Below are 21646 nucleotides of genomic sequence, written 5' to 3'. Positions count from 1 at the left end.
TCTATATGTGTATGTGTGTGCATATGTATTTGTATGTCATTCACATTCAAGGGGAGATGCAACTACCACAATCGAAAATTTGACCGACTTTGTGGCACCAAGCGTATATTCATATATGTACTATTATATTTGTATGTATGTATGCACACATAAGCTCGCGTCTGCGAACAAAACATACATATGTGCATATAATCAAATACATAAATATTTCAAACTTGTTATAAGTATTGGATTTTGCTATCTTGGTCATCCAAAAAAAACGTATCGCACCAATACTCCCGTACTGTTGGATAACCCATTTATGAGGTACGCAATGGCAGCAATAATGGTGATTATCAATGCAGAAGTAGTAAACTTATAGCAGCTATGTTAAGCATAAAAATGTGCATGGATATACACAGTTTGCCAAAAAATTGTTTTGTCATAGTAAAGTATTCACGTTATTTTCACTTCTTTATTTAAAACCATCGCTACTTATTGAATTAGAGAGCCCCTCAAAATGATTTCTTTAACTTACATAGTTACCAATAAATCGTAAGGGGAAACTTTTTGAATTTACCAAAGCAAGCAAAAATACAAAAACAAAACAAATGCTCCTCTCAACTGTCAAGAAAGTATTTTTACATAGATGACTATTTTCAGCATCGTTTGCTAAGATGATTTGATAATCCGTTATCTCAGTGAGTTATTACACACGAGTTAGTCATCAGATGAATGCCAGAGTGACTTGTTGATCAAAATATTAAATAAAAAAAATTATAAAGAACGCAAAGCTGCTTGGAAAATGGACATGGTTTGAGGTGATTCAGTCGGTTTATTATAATTATGCAATAGGAAAAAGTGTGCAACAGTTATCAGAAATGTTTTATTTAACCCGGTAAACTATTATAACATAATAGATCGTGCAAAAAATGAAAATAAGAACCACGGAAAATATCTCACCGCGCCAAACGCATTTTGTTGAGGGAAGTAGCCACAAACCCGCAGATTTGTACAAGAAATCTTACTAGTGAGCTTAGAGATGAAATTGAAATTAGAAAGGAGACGAGCGAAGAAGCCCCTGGAGAATGGTAACTCTTAAAACACTCAGGCTAAAAAGCTCATTGCATTCGAAGCTCTGGAAAGTAAAAGGATTGACTGTTAAGGAGGAAAGGAGAGAAGTGACAGAGAGAAAGAGATAGGATAGACAGAGACAGAGATAATAAGTGCTGTGAGAATTTTTCAGATCCTTTGGTAAATCTGAGAATGAGAGAACGAATTTAACTTATTCTCATAACATCGGTGATATTAATGGTGGTCATATGCTGACGCAAAGGTTGTGTCCTGTAATAATACTGACCATCAACCGAACGTGTTTTCTACCAAGTTTTAGAAGGAAGTACGACAGTTTTCTGTTCGAGCATGTCATAAAACACTTTGCAGTTCTGGAGCGTTCTAGACTGGACCATCGATCTTTATGTAAATATCATACCTAATAGCTGATTCCTGCAGAATCATGATTCCGCTGATCCAATTCATCGAGAATCCTTCAACCCCACGGTGTCCTGGAACCCATATAATTACAAGCTTATTCCGTCTTGCAACAGATTGAAGCTTCTTCTTACATTCTTGAATAATCTTTGAGGTTTGCTTTGCATTCTCCAGGGCCTTTTCAGTGCAGCCTGACGGTCACTGAAGACTCCAATCTGTTTCCTGCTCCAACTCCTCTCAATTGTCCATTCTGCTACTTTCAGAATGGCAAAAATTTCCATTTGGAACGTGTCTAACACAACCGCATAGCTACTTGGACGATGTGAAATTCGGCGATTAGACCAAAACTCAGCTCCCGCTGTTTGTCAATAGATGCCGCCAGTAGTGTGTGCCAGTCAATTCTAACATAACCTAAACATCATAAACCAAGCTTAGACATATGGTAAACAAACTGCTTCGACACATTAGTGATTTTGTTTTATTATCATACACTTTTGGTATTGTGAAAATGTCTGATTTTGTGCAGAATAATCGTCATTTGCGGGAAGTGTTGATTTTCCTCTTTCATTCGAAAAAAACGGCAGCTGAAGCGCATTGAGAGCTACAAAAAGTTTATGGAGATGCTGCTTTAAGTGAAACAACGTGCCGAGGAAGGAAGGCAAAAACCTTCGAACACGCTGAATGGGAGGCATTGCGCAATGAGCATCCGTGTCAAACGCAAGAAGATCTTGCTTCAGTATTAGGAGTTACCCGCCAATCCATTTCCAAGCGATTGCATGCTTTGGGAATGATTCAGAAACAGGGGACTTGCGTTCCTTATGAGTTCGAACCAAGGGATGTTAAACGTCATTTTTTCGCCTGTGAGCAACTGCTCCAGCGGCAAAAAAGGAATGGTTTTCTTCATCGCATCGTGACGGGTGATGAAGAATGGATTCATTACAGCATTCCAAAGAAAAGAAAGTCATGGGGGCTGCCCGGTCATGCGTCTACGTCGTCGCCTCGGCCGAATAAGCACGCTGCGAAAGTTATGCTATGTATTTGGTGGGATCAAGTTGTTGTTATTATTATGAACTGAAAACCAAGCAAAACCATTACCAGGGGTTGGGATAGACTTCAATTGATGGGATTGAGCCGAGCACTGCGCGAGAAGCGGCCGCAATACGCGGAGAGGCATGAAAAGTTTATTCTACAGCATGACAACGCTCGGCCTCTCGTTGCCAAACCCGTTAAAACCTACCTGGAAACACTGAAATGGGAAATCCTATCCCACCCGCGATATTCTCCAGATGTTGCGTCGTTCGATTATCACCTGTTCCGATCGATGGCACATGGACTAGCGGACCAGCAGTTCCATTAATATGAAGACATCAATAAAAGGCTTGATCCGTGGATAGCCTCAAAAGATGAACAGTTTTACCGGGACGGTATACGAGATCTACCATAAAGATGGGAAATGTAGTAGCCAGGGATTCGCAATACTTTTAAAGATTCATTTGTAACCTTTTTTTCAGAACAAAGTTGTATTTTCATCAAAAAACAGCGATAACTTAGTTGCGCACCTAATAAGTATATTAAATTTAGTTTTCTATTCTCTTTTGAACTCAAATTACTTTTATTGCCAAAACAGGGTTTTCGAGGCAAACACCTTTTCACTTTCGAAAACTCTGAATGCAATTTAAATGCAATAAATGGATTAAGTACACAATTAAGGCAGCAAAGTAAGAAAAAAACAGAGACAAGAAGTAAAGCTATTTTATAAATAAACGAAAAAAGTAGACAGAAAATTGAATTAAATGTTTAAACACATTTACGCGGTGCGAGAATATGCATGTGCGCCTGTATTGTGCGATCGATTTGAGGCTAATCGGGTTTCGAAGATGCTTAAAAAAGAAATATTCTTATGCAGATACTAATATGTATGTATGTACATATGAGAAGGTAAAAAACAAAAATATGTATGTATCATATAGCTCATTTGCTGCAAGGCTGTCTTAATTCAAAAAAAGAAGAGTTTAAGCTAAACAAGCAGAAATTACCACAACTTATTCTTTTACGCAGCGTAAAAAATTCATGGCCATATTTATGTATTAACAGATACTCATTAGGTAAAAATGTGTCTTTGCATAGTTAGTGTTTTCCCGATACCGCCATGTAGTCGATATCTGTACTTGTTAAAAATATCGAAGGCGAGTATCGGTGCTACAAAAGTATTGGAGAGAAGTACTCGATACTTTTTCGTATCAGACTCATTTTAAAATTCGGTAGAACTTACTTAAAACCAGTACTGTGACCGTAAAATGTATGCTATATCCCCACGACACGTAAGTCCCTCTCTAAGTAATTTGCAAATTGCTCTTTTTCCATGGCGCGTTCGTCGTAATTCACTTGGACAGCTCTCCTTCTTATGATTTACCTTTTTTTACCATTATTTGCTGTGAATATCTGTGATGAACCAACAAAGTAAGTAAAAATTAAGATTTTACTTTATTTTATAATCCGTACAATTTATAAAAAAAATTTCGGCACATCTGAAAATTACTATAAAGAAACGTTCATCAACATGCTAACGGTCTGCCTCCCAGAAGGATTGAGTTCGATCATAAAATATTTGTAATAAATATTTCAATATTTTAAATATTTTACAAACATAGCTAATGTAGAGATAAGTAATTTGGTGGAAGACAAATTTTGAAACGCTTTTGTGAAACAATTCCGCCGACCTTAGAGAATAGATGTTGCCATCACATAGAAAAACCTCTTTGCTATTTTATAAAGGATTGGAAGCGTGCCTTTAAGACCTGCCCGTTCTTCTTCATTCGTCGTGTAACCCATAAAAATTCTTCAAGATCTTTTTTTTCCTGCCCAAGCACAAGATGTCTGCGCTGCTCACAAAAAAAAAAAAAATCCGACTAAGCACTGCTTGAAGCATTGAGAGCTTCAAACTTAACAAGCGCTCTAACCTTAAGGGCTTGAAATAAATGCATTTGAATCTCTTGTCCACACTCGTGTCCTGATCCGATGAACAAGTTACTAAACAACTACAGCATTCACGTATTTTCACAAAAATTGTTGAAAAAAAGCAAGTACACACTTTAACCACGTAGAAGGACTCGCTTACAAAAAGTACTCAGTACTTTAGCAAAGTATAGGGTATTTACATTTAGTTCCTAGTATCGCTGCAACACTCGATATAGTAAAATGAAAACTTTAAAGCCATTTATCTCGACATTTTGGTTTTATGGTGTGTTGTCTCGTAATAAAAATTTCCTCAAAGCGAAATAACTTAAACATATTAAAGTAGGTTCGTCAAATATCGCTATATACGCTTGTATGTAAATATACTTAGTGAAGTCCCTTAGAAAAAATTAACTTAGTAACAGAACGATTTTAATGATAATTTAAGTTATTTTATTTAATGCCGTCATTATTCCATTTCACGATTTATAGAGAAATTTTGCAAATATAGAATTTACACTCAATACTAATCCATTAAAGGCTTGAATCAATGGTATAGCTGATAATTCATATATAAGTACATACACATACATTGAAATAATATTGCTTTGACTCCAAATTGCAATATATGGTAAAAATATGAATTGTTAATACTACCATACTTATATATGTGTGTGTTATATGTACATGCATACATACAAAATTATGCTTTGCAGGGAATTCCACGCTTTTGCTCATTATATATTAGGAAAATTAGCTACTCTACAGGAAAATCCGCTAATACCCAATTGATTCACTTCTACTTAATTAAAAATCATGACTAGTTATTTTCCAGCAATAGGAGTATTAAGTGATATCTTAGGAAATGTCAAAGAAAAGAGTTTTAGAGACTAACATCAGATTGTTAACCGGCTCTCAGCGATTTTGAAGGAATCCACTGATTCGCTAATAGGAGTTATGACAGCGGTTTGCTTACGAAAAAACAGAGATTGTGTTGGTGAACAGCGACTGATTGGACTGATTGGACGAGTGTGTGAATACGTTTGAAATGAGCGGGCAGAATTCTCCTGCCGAGTCCGCGATGAAGTGGTAGTCGAAGGTACTCGCTCAAACCTGGTAATTGTAATCCTTGATTGTGTTCTCGTTCTTCTCAATGTTGTTATTGACTTTAGACTAAAAGCTAATAACTGCAAAGTATGTGCACAAGACGGGCAACACCAAAAGAGAGCTGAAACAACAAAAGACTCTCTGTGTGAAAGCTCTGTATGAACATTTTCACTGTGAGTTGTCGCCAGCAAAATCAGAAATAGATTTAAGTTTGTAGCCTGAAGCCGGGCGGTCATCAAAATAATTGCGTTCATAAGGTTAGGTTAGGTTATATTGGCTGGCCATAGCCACACAGAGCCCAAAGCAACTAGGCAGTGCTTTGTTAGTACACCAACTAGAGTTCTACAGTTCCTTCTGTCGAACGATATATAACCGATTTAGTATACTGGTCATCATATGCGTGTTTTCACATGATTCTGGCAACTTTGCAATTGGTTAAGCTAAGCCATCTGCCTTTCGCCTTTCTTTCGCCTGATCTAATTCTTTTTGAATTGCGCGCAGAGGTTTAAGTACCTAACTTATTTGCACCCCAGCCAGTCTCGCGTCTTCTTTAGCTATTCCATACACTGTCTCATTTTCCTCTATGCCTTTATGCCCCGTGTGAACTTCAATATTAGACAGAGGCTACCTGTCGCTACTTGGTTCTCGGTGAATTCAACAGAATTAGCCGGCGCGAGCTGACGTATTTATAGATTCTTGTTTACAAATCCATAACTTTTTAATTTTACCCAACTTTTAATTTTTGTTTATGGATCTTCAATATTTTTATGCTCACTTCTTAGTTCTCTTGCGCACGTCATCTACATTTATGTCACGATAAAATTATTTTCTTTTTTCCATTTCAAACTGCGTAATTTTGTGTGCATCATAAATTTTTGCGCAGTTAGCACTAAATTTGCTTCATCAATTTCGGTTTTCCTGCAGGGTAGTGTACTTACATACACACAAGTATATACATATATTTAGCTATTTTATTTTGAATAGGAAATCGACAAACATCACACCCAAACCACTAAATCAATCGAAATCAAATAACAATAACTTGACTGTCAATCGTCCACTACTTAATCGCTAACTCAAATACGTAAAATACATATAAACATGCATACACACATGCGCATACATATATTTTAAAAACGAATGAGTAACCGAATTAAAAGCTTTTTATTTATAAAACAAACTTTGTATTGTCGAGCTCAAGAACGACCTTCTAGTTTTTAGTGAAGAAATTTTTCAAATGTTTTTGTCGGTTGACAGTGCAGAGTTGGCGTAAAAAATACACAAAAATTACCAACTGACGTACTTTGTTTTTGAGTGAATCAAATGAGCAATTTCACATTCTTGCGTAACAACTGTAAGGCATTGAAGAAAAATATATGCGCGTATAATTGAAGTAAATAAAAAATAAATGACGAAATCAGCACCGATAAGCGTTAAGGGCGAAAGCGAGTGCTTGTAAACATACAGGGTTTTTCAATAGGGTTGCTTCAACGCCGAATTTACTAAAAGTAAAATGCAACCCTGATATCAGAGGAAGGGGGATACCTCCTCTGCGTTGGAAAGATCAGGTGGAGAAGCACTTAGCTTTACTTGAAGTGCCCAATAGGCGCCGGTTAGCACGAGTAAGAAACGACTGGCGCGCTTTGTTAAACTCGACCAAAATCGAATCAAGTAGAAGAAGAAAATGCAACCCTGCTTTCGATTCGATTGGTTTCGTTTCTTTTCATTCCCTTTCTTCTTCCTTCCTTCTGGAGTCAACGGATGCAACGCGAACTCAGGAATATAATTTCATATCAGTTTTGCTCATTAATTTGATTTCTCATTTCATTGCTAATTAATTATGACAAGCTAAACAAAAATACACTAAAGATTGCTAAGATAAACAGGACCTACAGGGATATAACATTTTCTTTTGCAGAACCCAGTTGCAGAAGCTTCGGTGCTTGAAATGATCAGTAGTGAAGCCACTTCTTGACTTCAAAGGCTCTTGTCGCGGTGTAGGCCAATAGATTTACTTAAAATTCGCCACATCGTCGCCAGTCCCTGAGTGCATCGGGGAGGAATCGGCTGATTTCGCGCATTTAAAGCTGTAGGTAGCACTTACAGCTGAGATATTTTCGGTGCGTTGTCGGACCATTCAACTCGAATTTATACAATAAAGCATTTATAGTCTCTATAATAGATGGCGGGTCGATTATTATGGCCGAAATTTAGAGGTAGCGCTCTTAAATACTCAGAATTGCGTTAGCGATTTTTCTAATCTTCAAAATTTGCTTCATAAAGAACTTTGCCTTGACAAAATATAAACCTTGACTGACATTTTGATCTTGCATTTGGATTTAAAATCAAAACTATTTTGCCCTTAATTCAATCCCCTTTCAATTTAGTGTTGATTTTTCACTTAAGAAAACAGCGAAAATTTTTTAAAAGTTTTAGACGAATAAATGTACTTTAAAAGCTGCTGTGGCTAAATGCTACGGTGTTTAAATATCGTTGGATCCTAATCCTATTACGGTAGAAAAAATTTACTCTAAATAGAAGAAAGCAGGTGGTCCCTATAACCTCCATTGCGGCTGCTGTAGTCGAGTATGTGGATGTGTATCAAACCGGCGAAAATCGTTTGCATTTTATAGCACCGATCGTAGCTCGTCAACCAAATTTAGTGGGTTTAAAACAGCTTGTGATGGGAAATGATTTTATAATAACGGTCGCCTCCCGGCATCTGATATTCAGGTCACCATTGATGTCATACAGCCAGAATTATTGGAAAAAGTAGTCAAAAATTGGACTGATCGAATGAGCCGGAGTTCTAATAAAAAAAATTCATTCATTCTTCATTAAAGTTCTCAAGCTCTTAAAAAATTATCCCATATTATTGTAGCACAGCTATTTTGGTCGAACAAAATTATAAAATAGATGCTGTTTTTTCACTTTGGAAGTTAAAGCTGACTCATGGCGAGAAAGTTGATGGCTACGGCCGAGAGAAGCTTAAATGTCGGCGATTAGGTAGAGCAATAGGACAGATATGTTCATTGACGACTTTTATCTGACTTTGGGGAAAAAGAAATACATTATTTTTTCGGTAGATGGCTGTAGTGATCGATGTCTCGATCAGTATCGATCAAACAATTTTAAGTTTATGCTCGTTGTCAAGGTGCTGCTACAACAACAACAACAACATCAAGTTCTATTTTAGGAGCTGTTTTTAGAATAAAGAAAATTAGTAAAAAGATGACGTTTTTGTGCTTTGGAGGATGTTTTAATTACTATATTACAACTAAGAACTGCTGTTAGAAATCGTTGGCTTGTGTAAAAACTGGTCGTAGCTTTTGCTCGAGTCGGGTATAAAACTATGCTTGTTTATTTTCATTCGAAGGATAGAGGCGAAAGTTTGTCAAAAATGTGTACGCAACATTAATATTTCATCAAAAATATTTCAATGGATATTTATGGTTGAAACTTTTGGCCACTTCTTATCGCAATAACCTCTCTCTTTCGCTCTCTCTCTCTCTCGATTATTTGTACAAGTAGTTCATACATATTTAAAGTGCTTATGTCATAATTATTTCCTGCTATACTATACTCAATATTTTCTATATTTTCGACTCTCTGGCGGTGCTGTAAACGGAAACTGATAAGAGCCGCGACACAGACGAATTTGTCATGCTATGGCTACTAATTTTTGCCACAACAGGTGTCGTTGTTGAAAGTGATTACTTCTAATTTTGGCATAGCACATGATTACATTTTTTACGGCACTTTAAGGTGAATTTCAAAGCAGTTTCAAGTTCACTAAAGGCCAGCACTGCGATGAAGAATTGCATAAGTCAATAACCTTCAGTCCATTTGTATATCAAAATTTACTTTTAAATAATGCGGCATTGTTTTAACCTACCAAATATCTGTCTATCGAACGATATGTACCGTTTGTACTGATATTTTGTGAAGTTCGAGTACATATTTCCAGGTAGTGCTTTTCAAAAATTTACGATCCAAGCATTTGTTTAGATTTCACGGACGCTGGTACAAGTTAGTATTTTCGTTATATTTACTTCTGATGAGTTATCAGTGTAAAGTCCAATATATATTTAGAAAACAAAAAATAGTAATACATTTAAATACGCCGTCAATGCCGTTTATTGCCCGTCGTTTCGTTCGTTGCAACGTAGTTAAAGGTGTGCGCGCCGTAGAACCACTAATATTACTGACAGGTTGTTGACGGCGGTTTCACGTAAGATTCAGCCGACCACCCCATAGAGTTAACCAATGTATTACACATATTTACATACATACATACATTCCACCACTTAACTATCCACGCACACAAGCTCCCAACTGTCCTTAGCTTATCAGCAAAGCCGTAAGAGCTGAAGGTACGAAAAATTTTCGCTTGCTTCTTAGCGTCAAAGAATTCGACGAAAATACTATAAAAGTGTGTGGAATGTGAAAGATTTAAGAAACAAACAAAAAATGTTTAACTGCTTCTTATGCTAAGATATAAAATTCGTTATACGCTTGTCGCAAGTTAGCGAATTTTTATTTCAATAAAAAATTGTTATCTACTCGTTCTTTCGCCAAACAATGTCAACGGGAAAATTTTATCAATAAAACCCAATGAAAATAGTTACGGTTATCTTATCAGCGGTGTGATCAGTATGCCAGAGTGGGGCGAGAGTGGAGTGGGGGAGACTCAATTGAAACGCAAGCGAGTAAGACGCTTTATGAAGATAATAAATATGCATATATGTAAATATGTATGTATTTATAATAGTATGTCTATGTATGTAGAATATGTTGACGTTCATAGATTTGCAAGTAAAGTCATATAAAACCCTACAGAGAAACTCGCTATAACCGAACTTCTTCACTTTTAGTTAGCAGAGGTCTGTCACTCAAACAGCATACCAAATTGTATATAAAATAAACAAAAATTAAAGAACAAAACCTTTATGGGGGAATGCCAAGAATGATAGAAAAAACATTGCGCCCATCAGAGAGTGCGTGACGTCACACTATAGACTAGTTGTGCAAAGCTGCTGCCAACCCTTTGCTCTGCGCAATAAATTTGGTGCTTTTTTATACCCAAAGGCGAGGATTTTTGAGTTTGGTGCTTGCTTTTTTTTCTTTTAATTTGAAGCTACTAAAACTGTAAGTTAAAAAAGAAAATTTATAATTAAAAAAGCGGCCAAAAAACTTCACTCTTGCTTTTAAAGCTTGTGTTAAGAAGATTTCAGTGCTATTACAAATTTGTTGTTTCTTTTAAAATTTGATATTTTTCAAGTGAAATTCTAATTTTGTGCTCATTTTCAGGTTATTCTAGAATATTGGATCTTCTTCTCTCAACTCTTCTTAACATTTAAAACCTTTTTAAAAATTTTAAAAAGCCTTTGAATTCACTGAATACGTACTAAAGCCATGGAGGGAGTTCATAGTAAAAAACAGAAAAATACCCGATAGTATTTACTAAAGAAACCATAACGACCGTTTTGAAAAAGTAGTACCTTATCTCGTTACATCACCTCAAATACAGCAAACAAGTGTTTTTCTCCTTCTTGAAAAGAAATTGTCTTAACATAAGTTTTAAATGCAAGGATGATTTTTGAAAAGCGTGTTTTCGTTTTCAAAATAGTTTATTAACCTAACCACAACAAATTAAAAAAAAAAACGCACACAGTAAAGACAATTTGTCACGCATACAACTTACTTAAAGTACTTAAGTAAGTCACGAAAAATTTGGTATTTTCCTTTCTTTAAATTGGTATTTTAGTGCGTTTTTATATCCAAAACTAGGCAACACTGCAGTTGCGAGAGAGAGACTGCCCGAAGAAGAACGAATTTGGAAAGAAGGCGAAGAAATGTAACACACAAGGAAAGCATTATTATCTCCATAGTGGGGAGATTTTTATGCTGTTACAAAAAAAACCACAACAACAACTTCTAGCTGATTTCGTATTGCAAGGTGGTACAAAATTAATCACCCTAAATGAAAATTTCCAATTTTGGCAAGTGACATCGTACGTCAATCATATTTGATACTAGTGACGTAGGCAGCTGCAGTATAACAAACAGACAAGCAATATAGCGCTTAAAGGTTAAAATAAATATTTCCATCACTCAAAATCATTGTAGCAAATGTTAAAAAAACAAAAACAAAGATAAATTGGATGATTAATTATTAGTTCCATTTATAATTCCAATAATTTACATTTTATTAAAATTAAAATTTGACACATCGCATCTTTTTCCAGTCCTACTCAAACCATTAATTAACTGCATCGCCAGCCATATTAATCACACTATGTAATAATGCAAATGTGTGGGAATGGCGACTACACTGGTTAACAAATTATTCATAATTATTTATCAAAGAACCAAGTCATCCAATACCTATGTACGTATGTAAAATCGGTCGTGGAGTCCGAAAACCTACATAATTTTTCTGTTATGCAGTTTTCGAGATATCACCAAATAATGGTTTTGGATTGAAGAAAAATTCTAATATCTGGATAATCTGTGATATATCCAACTGAAGGTAATTAAATTTGCTATCTTTCGTCATGCTCTATTTTTCATTAAAATTATATTGTACGTTTTCAAGATATTCACAAAGTTTAAAAAAAATTATTATTTTTTATCCAAAAATATGAAAAATTGAGTTTAAATTGGGAGAAATATGTATATTAAAAAGGATTTTCGAAAAAATCTGTTTAAAAGTTTAACCCTCCGTTGGACACTTTTTTAAAACCTTCGGTTGGGCACCCGGTTATATACAATATATAAATCGATAGAAAAATAATTTTTAGGAAGCTACTTGAAAGCTCAAGTCGTTAGCTATAATAGAAAAGTCTGGTCAGAAAAGTCTAGACCCGGGTGCCCAGAGTTAAAAATAAATGAAAAAAACAGAGAGTCGATTTTTGGGATGTCAACAGCTTTCTTTTTTAATAACAAATCTGTTTTTTGTTTTTCCTTTTTCACTCCTCTCGGAAGCAGAGGGCCTCGACAAGATTCAGTCTTGCGTTGGTTTCGTTAATCTGTTTTGACTTCGACAGGGTAGGTGATTAGCCTGCCGCTACCAGTACTAAGTAGTGGCAATGCCAACCTGTCGTTGCTTGGGTACAACGCCTTCTTATTGCTTGAAGCGCCATCTGCGTTTCACATTTTTCTGGCAGAAGGATCGCACAGATGGTTGAGGACTTCGCTAAATTTCGTGTGTCTGCGCTATTACTGCGGCCGCTTGCTTCCTTTTGCTGGCGCCACTGATGCAATGTGTAACTGTGTGTTTTTCTTTGTTTTTTGCTTGTTTTAGCAGTCACAATGCAAATAATACGCAGAATATTATGCGGGAGTAATGATGGAGAGAAAAATTTTTTTTGGTTGAGAAATGGAATTTGAGTTTTTTTTATTTTATTTTTGTTTTTGTTTTTCGGAAACAGGTAAAATAGGTAAATGTGGAAAAGTGGAAAAGTGCGAGGACCGTGCTTTACGTGCCACGTAAATTAAGAAATTACTTAGGGTAATAAATGTAATTATAAAGCTACATATAAACACCATCTTAAATTTTTTCTTCAAGAACAACCAGAATGTGGGTATCAACGAGAAGACGATTTCGCAATACCATATACCTTGCAAATTCGTATTCATCAACTGATTTTACATAAAGAGCCAGAAATTCGTTTTACTGGCTTAGGTTTTCCCCACAGGGAAGCTTGATTCCGCAATATTAATAACTCACACGTGTGTATGTCTGTGTGTAATTGTATGCACTTATTTTCTTAATTCCTATTGAATTCTAAAACAGAGTAGATATATTGAGGAATTTAAGAAATTTTGCAAATAATAAAACCAAAGTCTCAAGTATTATTAACAAAAATGAGTAATAAATACAGTTATAGACACAAAGCATTAAATCCTGCGCTCTTAGAGAGAATTTTTGCCAAATAAGCTTCTAAATAAATGGGGTGTAAATGAAAAAGTGACGGCGACCTACTGGAAAGATAAAACAGTAAAATTGATAGAAAGAGTTTCTCATAATTCAACAGAGAACGAACATATTGGAAGAAAGGACAGTGGGACATTTCATAAAGTTTTCGACCCAGTAGTCATTTAGACTTGGTATTCAACGGGATTCCATGGAATTTGTTTTCGGATTATGATAGCCGGCATATATCCGCCACAGCTACGAGTTACATGGTCCATTCGCTCAGTCCAATTTTGGACTTCATTTTTCAATGAATTTGAATAATAAATCTTTTGAATGAGCCCAATCAGCAAAAATGCGACACAAACGTTGCTCGTTTGGCTTTAATTCTTGCACGAGCTATATTTTATAGGCACATAAGCCAAGCTCCTTACGTAAAATTTTCTACGTAGTCGAAGGACAAAGGCCAACAAGTTGAGAACGACGACGAGTTTACTTTCGGCATCTTCTGCAACGCTTCGCTATATGAACTTCGTGAACAGATACATTTTTTTCAAAGTAAATGGCCACAATTCGGATGACTGTTCTACCGTTAAACGATTTATATTATATTATTATATATAAGAAAAGTAGAGGAGATCCACTACTTTACATTTAAATGGAGCACTAGTGTAAATACCTTCGGCTCGCTTGTTAATGAGTTTACCAGAGTAACAATAAATAGTATTAATATCTTACATTATACGCTATTAGACAATTAACTCTAAATTAACTTCCTAAGCTCAGCTAACGTAAGGTACTTGTTGATGTTCTTGATGGATTCGGAGTCATAGCTTTTCAGGGCATCGGAAGGAGTGTTGCAACCGAAGACGTTGAATCTTATTGTTGAAAAATGTTGACAATTATCGAGCAAGTGGATGACCGAGATTGAACCGCTGTTGCAAAATGGACACTGTGGAGGTGGAAGACCCTTAAGGAGATGGTTATGCGTCGCTGTCGTATGACCAATTCGTAGGCGGGAGAAATTTCTAAGATGGTTACAGTTTATTCCCCTCGGGAAGGTGGGTGACTGCCTTACCGAGTTTAATGCTGAGTAGTGATGCCGGAAATTATTCCACTCAGAAAGTTTGGCTTTGAAAAATTTTGCTTCTGAAAGCCTAAAAACATCTTCTTTGAGAATCACGTTCAAGGCGATAAGTGGTTGATTTGCTGCCAGTCTTGCTCTTTCATCAGCGGCTTCATTGCCAGGTATTCCTACGTGGCTTGGAACCCACATGATTTTGATTAAATTATTTCCACCAGCTAAAAAAAAAAAAAACGTTGCGGATCGTTGAGATGATAAAGTTGCTTTTTGGTATGTTGGTTACTGAACGAATGGTGGACATGCTGTCAGTACATACAACGTATTTTTCACCAGTTCGAAGAGCATACTGCGTTGCCAGCAGAACGGCGTTTGCTTCTGCAGTAAAAACCGAGCAGAAGTTTAGTAGATGACCAGCTGAAATTGTGTTATGGTCGGAGTCTACTACCGCAAAGGCTGTGGTGGAAACAGTTTTAGTCCCGTCCGTATACAAAAATTTCCATCCTTGTTCTTTTAGATTTGAGGCAAGTTGTTCGAAGGCTTGACGGTAAACTGTAGGAGGAGTTGTACTTTTCTTAAAAGAATGCATGTCTAGGTACAGCAGACTATTCAACTGGAACCATGGCACAGGACGTTTGTAATCGAATTTCTCTGGTTTGATAGGAATACCTAGTTCATTCGCAGCATTTAAACATCTCATAATCGTTGACGGTCGATATCCGTGTTTTTTCCTTCTGCTTGCCGAATAAACCGCCTTGAGCAATACTGCATTCTTGCACCGAAGGAGCTTTGGGATCAATTTGATGGTGTTGGCAGTAGCTCTCTCTTCGATGGTTGGAAGACCAGCTTCTGTCAAAGTGCAAATAACCGGTGAGGTCGGGAAGGCACGTATGCTTCTCCTGGCTGCGGTGTGGTATGGAGGGAGAATGAGCTTAACATTGTTTTTCGCACAGTGCCCATAGATCGGTAGGCCATAGTCGATTTTAGATAAGAGTAGCGCTTTGGTCGCATTGATGAGCGATGCTGGATGGACAAGACAGTGTTTCGACGATAAGTATTTGATTATATCTAATCTTTTAACTAGAGCTAGTCTAAGGTATTTACAATGACTTTTGAAAGTTAGCTTAGAATCAAATATAATACCAAGAATTTTTAAAGTGCTACATAACAATAGGTTAACATTATTGAAAGATAGGTTCATCGGTGGACACATTTTCTTATTGCATATATGAAAGTTTCTGCATTTATTAAACGATATTTTGGCCCCAGACGTATTTGACCAGTTTGTTAATTCCGATAAAATTTGTATGAAATCATTCTGTACCACCGATAAATCTTTACATTTAGAGGAGAGAAGTAAGTCGTCGGCATATATTATGTGGTTAATTCTTTTATGCGTCGATATAATTTTGTTTATGTCGTCAAATGCAATAATGAAGAGGATCACTGATAGTGGTGACCCCTGTGGGATACCATTAAAAAGTTTGTATGTGTTTGAATATTTATTATTAACTTTGACTGAAAATAGACGGCAAGTAAGGAAGTTTTTGACAAAGTTATATATCTTTTTACCGATTTTCCAAGACGCAAGATTTCGAAGAATGGCATGCGGACCGATTCTTTCGTAGGCTTTCTCGAAATCAATACTAAGAACAGATACGTGGTTTTTTGTGGAAAGGGCAGAAGTGACAAAATGTTCAAAAATAAGTAAGGCGTCCATCGTTCCCTGGCCTTCCTTGAACGCTACTTGATGGACATCAAATAGTTTGTTTGAAAGTGCGAACCATACAATGCGGTTAGCAACAATCTTCTCTAGTGTTTTGCTTAAACATGACAAAAGTGATATAGGTCTATAATCAGAAGCAGAAGTTCCGCATTGAGACGATTTTGGAATGGGAAGTACTAGTGCATTCTTCCACGTGTGTGGGAGGGTGCCTTGGCTTAGGATGGCGTTGTACAGGTTGACTAATCGAGTTTTGACTACCGATGGTAAGTTTTGCAGCAATGAATATGAAATACGGTCACGGCCTGGGGTTTTACCTGACATGGAATTAATAGTAACTTCAAACTCGAAAATGGTAATAGGGGACTCAATTTTTTGGGCTGAAGGCGATGGAGAGTTATTAACGTACTTTTCTATTAGAGTTAGATTTTTCTCGGCAATAAAATTAGGGTGGAAATTGGAGTCCTTTGAACAGCTTGACCAAACTGAGCCAAAATGATTTGCCATGTCCGCAGACGAGTTGATAGGGCCATGAGGGGTGTCTAATACTTTTATGGATAAGGGGGAGAAAGTACCCGAAAGCATCTTTATATTAGACCAAATTTTTCTGGGGCTGCAATCTGGGGTTATTGTACTAGTTAACACCTCTAAGCTTTGTCTCTTTGCGTCTTTCAGTTTTTTTTTTGAAATAAGCGTTACTTTTTTTGTATTCCAATAGATTGGAAAGGGAACGATGCCTTTTTATAATTATGCCAAAGGGTTTGTTTTTTGTTACGTAAAGAAGAAAGAAATTGAGACCAATAAGGCACCATGGTTTTGTGAAATTTGTTTTGTGTTTGGGGAATAGATAGGTGAGCAGCTGTACGAATAGTTTTAGTTATATTGTTGGCCTCTTTGCTGATCGTAGATGATTGGTTGTACTTAAACGACGTTACAGTTGCCGTACGTTGGAAAAGTTCCCAGTTCGCCTTTTGTGTTATAAACTTTGGTTTAGGGGTCCCTGGATTGGACAAGGCGGCTACAACTTTAGTGAGAAGGTAGAAATGATCACTGCCGTGGAGAAAAGGCGAAGTGGAACAAGAGAGTTTTGGGGCCAAGCTCGCCGAGCACATGCTAACGTCTACATGGGTAAATGTCTGGTGAGTTGAGAAATGAGTTGGCGCCAAGTCGTTTAACACTATGTAGTTATTTAGAAGGATGCAATCCTCTACTATTTTGCCCCTGGAGTTATCCGAAGGGGATCCCCAAAGGGGGCTCCACGCGTTCAAGTCACCGATCAAGAGTATATCTGTAGTAATACTAGAGGTTATGTCTAGAAGCATTTTTAGATTAAAAGGTTGTTGCGGAGGAATATAAACAGACACGACAGTAAATTTGAAACCTAAATTGACTTCGACGGCAACGACTGACAACGGGGATATAATGTCTAATAATTTGTGGGGCGTTCCTTTTTTTACCATGACGCATATGCCTTGCTTTGAGGTAGAGTTATGGGGCAGGTTATGAAAGTAGCTATGAAACGAATTCGAAATAGGCGCAGACCTATTGAAGGGGATGTGAGTTTCCTGCAGGCAAACTATAGATGGAGATAAGTCTTTAATTAGTAGTTTTAATTCATTTAAATTGTTATAAAGTCCATGGATATTCCAATGAAGTATATCAAAGGTAATCAATGGAGTTACTAAACCTATCTGATCTTTCGCTTTCAGAGTCAGAGGTCATCCGTTTTGAAGAGAAATAGCGGTTTTGATTTAAAAGTTCCTGGGTTAAACGAGTGATAGGCGAAGAGATTGCAGAATTAGAGATCGGTTGTGATTGCACACTGTTGCTTGAAGTAGTTGTTATATTAATGGAAGTTGAAGGTTGAGATATGTTGGATGATTTACTTGGTGATGGGGAGAAAGTAGGTGAGTTAGAAGTGGTGTTGCTTGATGAAGCTGTTAGATTAATGGAAGTTGAAGATTGATCAACATTAGATGATTGACTTGATTGTAGGGAGAGAGAAGATGAGTTGTAGTTCGTTTGATCATTGGTATTTGCTGGCTTAACGATATTTTTGCTTGAACTCGAAGTGGTATGTTCTTGCTGGAGTAGTAATACGTTCTTGCTAGTGTTTGTTTCTGTTACTGGTTGAATGATTTTGTTGCTGGATGTGACACCAGCGAAAGAAAAGTGAGCTGAGGTAGAGGGAAGTTGAGAAGAGTGAAACTCTCTCGCTTGCTTCAATGTGCATTTACGTTGGGTTTTTATTTTAAGGATTTCCTTTTGTTGCAAAAATTTTGGGCATTTATTGTAGCTGGATGGATGTTCTTCATGGCAGTTTGCGCACCTTATGCGTGAACACTCTAAGTCTGGATGAGGGGGGAGGCTACATACTTGACACAATGGAGCATTATTGCAATGTTTTTTAGTATGACCTAAATACTGGCAAGACTTACAACGCATCGGATTCGGGAAATATTCCCTCACCTTAACTTTATACCAAGATATGTTGATGGTTTCTGGAATTCTGAAAGCATCAAAAGTAAGAAGGATGACTCCGCTTGGTGTTGCTTTGTTATCAACTATCCTAGTGAATTTGAAACAACTTACTACACCCTCCGTTGATAGTTCTTTTACGATTTCCTCATCAGGAAGAGACTTGAGAAAAGGAGCGAAGACCGTCCCTTTCACGAAGTTGAGGTTATCGTGGTATTTGCATGTGATATCGCATATTCCTGGAAGTTGTTTGGCAGCTATAAATTTTTCTGCAGTATGCTTGTCTTTGACCAGTAGTAAAAGGTTTCCTTCTCTCAGTTCTGAAATTTTTTCTATGTTTTTGCTTAACACGTTTAACGATTTTTGCACTGCGAAGCATGAATAATGCGATAGGGGCTTCTGATAATTAGTAGAAGAAACAACAATGTATTTTGGGGTGGATATTGTTTTGTTAAGATCTGGAAGATCAGGAAAATCGTCGAATTTAATTGGACGTTTTTTCTTCCGTTTGGGGGAGGACGCTAAGGTAGCGAACCTATTATCGCCTAAATTATGCGCCCCGGGGGGCATTCTGTCACTGTTTAATATATTAGAAATAAATTAAGCACGTGGTATACTTGAAAATAAGCAAATGGAAAAAACCAAACGTAAGAGTGTAGTTGTTGGGATATAACTGCACCGCGGATGAAGGAACTCAGAGAACACTATCGAAACACAACCGTATGCTACGAATGTTAGTCGATGATAATGACTTGTCAAACCTTACTGAACAGAAATGGCAACACAGTTGGCCATAGTTATCGATATCGATAGTTGTCATGCAGCTAAAAAGCACCCGATAATAGGATTCTATACAAAAATAGACATTTTGTGGCAATAATTTGGTTTCTACAATTAGGAAAATGCTAGTTTTTGAAACCATTTTTTTAATTTTAGGCTCTATTGCACAAACATACAAGGAAATTATGCTGCTTAGCCACTCTGTTCATGAAAGAACAAATGAGGGGAAACGTTTTTTTTCCAACAGCGACTGCCTCTCGGCAGGCAATAGCGAACATGCGAATGTATGTAGGTCTAGGTTTAGTTTTTTTTTTTCATTTTGAATGTTCATTATTTTTGTGTAAAAATGTAAATCGAATTTTCAGATTTTTTGTTAAAATTTGAGAAATTCCTCAAACTTTTAATTCCAATTCCACGTCCACTTTACCAGGTCTATGCAGCGTCAAAACTACTATTTTCATAGAAATTTATCAAACTAAATATTCAAAAATACGTAAGTAATAAATACTGGTATTAATATACTTTACAATTTAAAATTGAATAACAGTTAATAGGCATCGCTTTCTTTCAGTGTGTCAGTTCTTTTATTGGCCACTACATTCTTATCTCTTTGGCAAAGTCTTGCCGTTTGTTATCAAGAAGTGATCAAAAGCAGGCCAATGCACTCTTATACCATAGTTACTGCCTATTTTTAGGCGCGTGGGTAAGTATCATTCTGGTTTTTCGAAAATAATTTTTGAAAGACGCAGATGCATTTACATGTGATTCTTTGAATATGTATGCATGTATGTATGTATGTATGTACTTACATAAGAGTCTGCCTATTAAATATATTTATGGGCACGCAGCTGTAGGCAGCTCTGCATCCATACCCATTTCAGCGCAATTGCCATTTTATTGATGTAAACAATGTATCTATTTAAGCGAGTGTGCATGCACCTTGAAGTATTTTTAGAAATCATTCAAGCAGAGACAAACAGAAAGAGAAAGTAATAACTTCATCCGTTAACGGAGCACATGGCAAATGTTTTAACTTGGGTATTGTAAATAAACAGAGACTTTCAACGCAGGAGTGTGCGCGTATTTATGTACTTGCATGTGTTTTTTTATTTGTATTTATTTATATTTTATGTATGCATATGTCTGTATGTACATAAGTATGCATGGTTGGAAAAGTGTATTCTACACAAAGAACCATAAAATGCAACAGAAAAATAAACTGCAAGTCAGTTGAAATACTATGGTGCCTACTTACATACTTACATACATACATATACACACGTACTTGCATGTGCACTCATAAGCACAATTGCACTGTGTAGTGCTTCTCTAAATGGGGATATATACATGCATACGCGCGTAGATATGTAAACGCAGTTATACATACACGCACACATGCGACACAGATGCGTGGCGATGCTTTGCACTTGCGCAGTTCCTGTTTCACTGAGTGTGCAATGTGTGCCACTTTTATGACTTGGGCCAAAGAAATTCTTACAACCTTACGGGGTAGTAGGATATGCAGATATTGACGCTTGTGCATTTTCAAGAGAAGCCATCAAAACTTCAGAAGAATTGTTAAATAGTTAATATGTATGTATGTACATTATTTATACTTTTTGTTTAGTAAATGGAAAAAAGGCAATCAAGCATAAAAATATTTAAACAGCTAGAGGAAAGATTTCAAGGAACAGCTAATACTAAATATTTCTCACATACGGATATAGGACGATCTGTGCTATCTACACAAAATATAAAAAAAAATCGTTTGTCTTTTGCTTTGGACCACATTTGTGAACCAGAAGATTATTAGGACGATAAATCGAAATATAATTCACTCGGTTAAACTTGGAAAAAAATCTGTTCTGGTTTGGGCATTAAAAACTGCAATAATAGAGGAATGGCAGAATATACCGAACGTATACGACGTAAACAAGTTGGTCCGTCCATTCCATGAAAAAGCAAGCACCTGCTAAATGGGTAAGGCTTTCTCAAGTGGGCCACAAAATTACCAAAGTGAATATTTTGCGATGAAATTCTGCCAGGGCTGAGTTCTATCATCCAGAAGCACACTTAGAAAATTTTGTTGTAAAATTCCAAATAGTTTTTTTTTATTAACTGTCCAAGTTTTTTG

At 36.6% G+C, this 21646-nt stretch overlaps 1 protein-coding gene across 21 annotated transcripts in view; it reads right to left on the bottom strand.

Moving 5' to 3' along the window:
• The window catches only part of LOC128861185 (spectrin beta chain, non-erythrocytic 5), a 109954-nt gene that overhangs the window by 37218 nt on the left and 51090 nt on the right, over nt 1-21646 (bottom strand). For 2 of the 21 annotated variants that reach the window (XM_054099138.1, XM_054099119.1), the window contains exon 1: nt 9428-9668. The exons of 17 other annotated variants lie outside the window; for them this stretch is intronic. In XM_054099138.1, the coding sequence (XP_053955113.1) occupies nt 9428-9491 (64 nt within the window). In that variant the 5' untranslated portion in view covers nt 9492-9668. Of the gene's footprint in view, nt 1-9427; nt 9670-21646 lie in introns of those variants that run through there. 2 more of the 21 variants (XM_054099118.1, XM_054099139.1) reach the window with 2 other exon arrangements.

This window comes from Anastrepha ludens, chromosome 4 (assembly GCF_028408465.1).
Source record: "Anastrepha ludens isolate Willacy chromosome 4, idAnaLude1.1, whole genome shotgun sequence".
Taxonomy (NCBI): Eukaryota; Metazoa; Arthropoda; class Insecta; order Diptera; family Tephritidae; genus Anastrepha; species Anastrepha ludens.
Note: the sequence above shows the minus strand (reverse complement) of the source record. Positions and strands in the feature narration are given on the sequence as shown.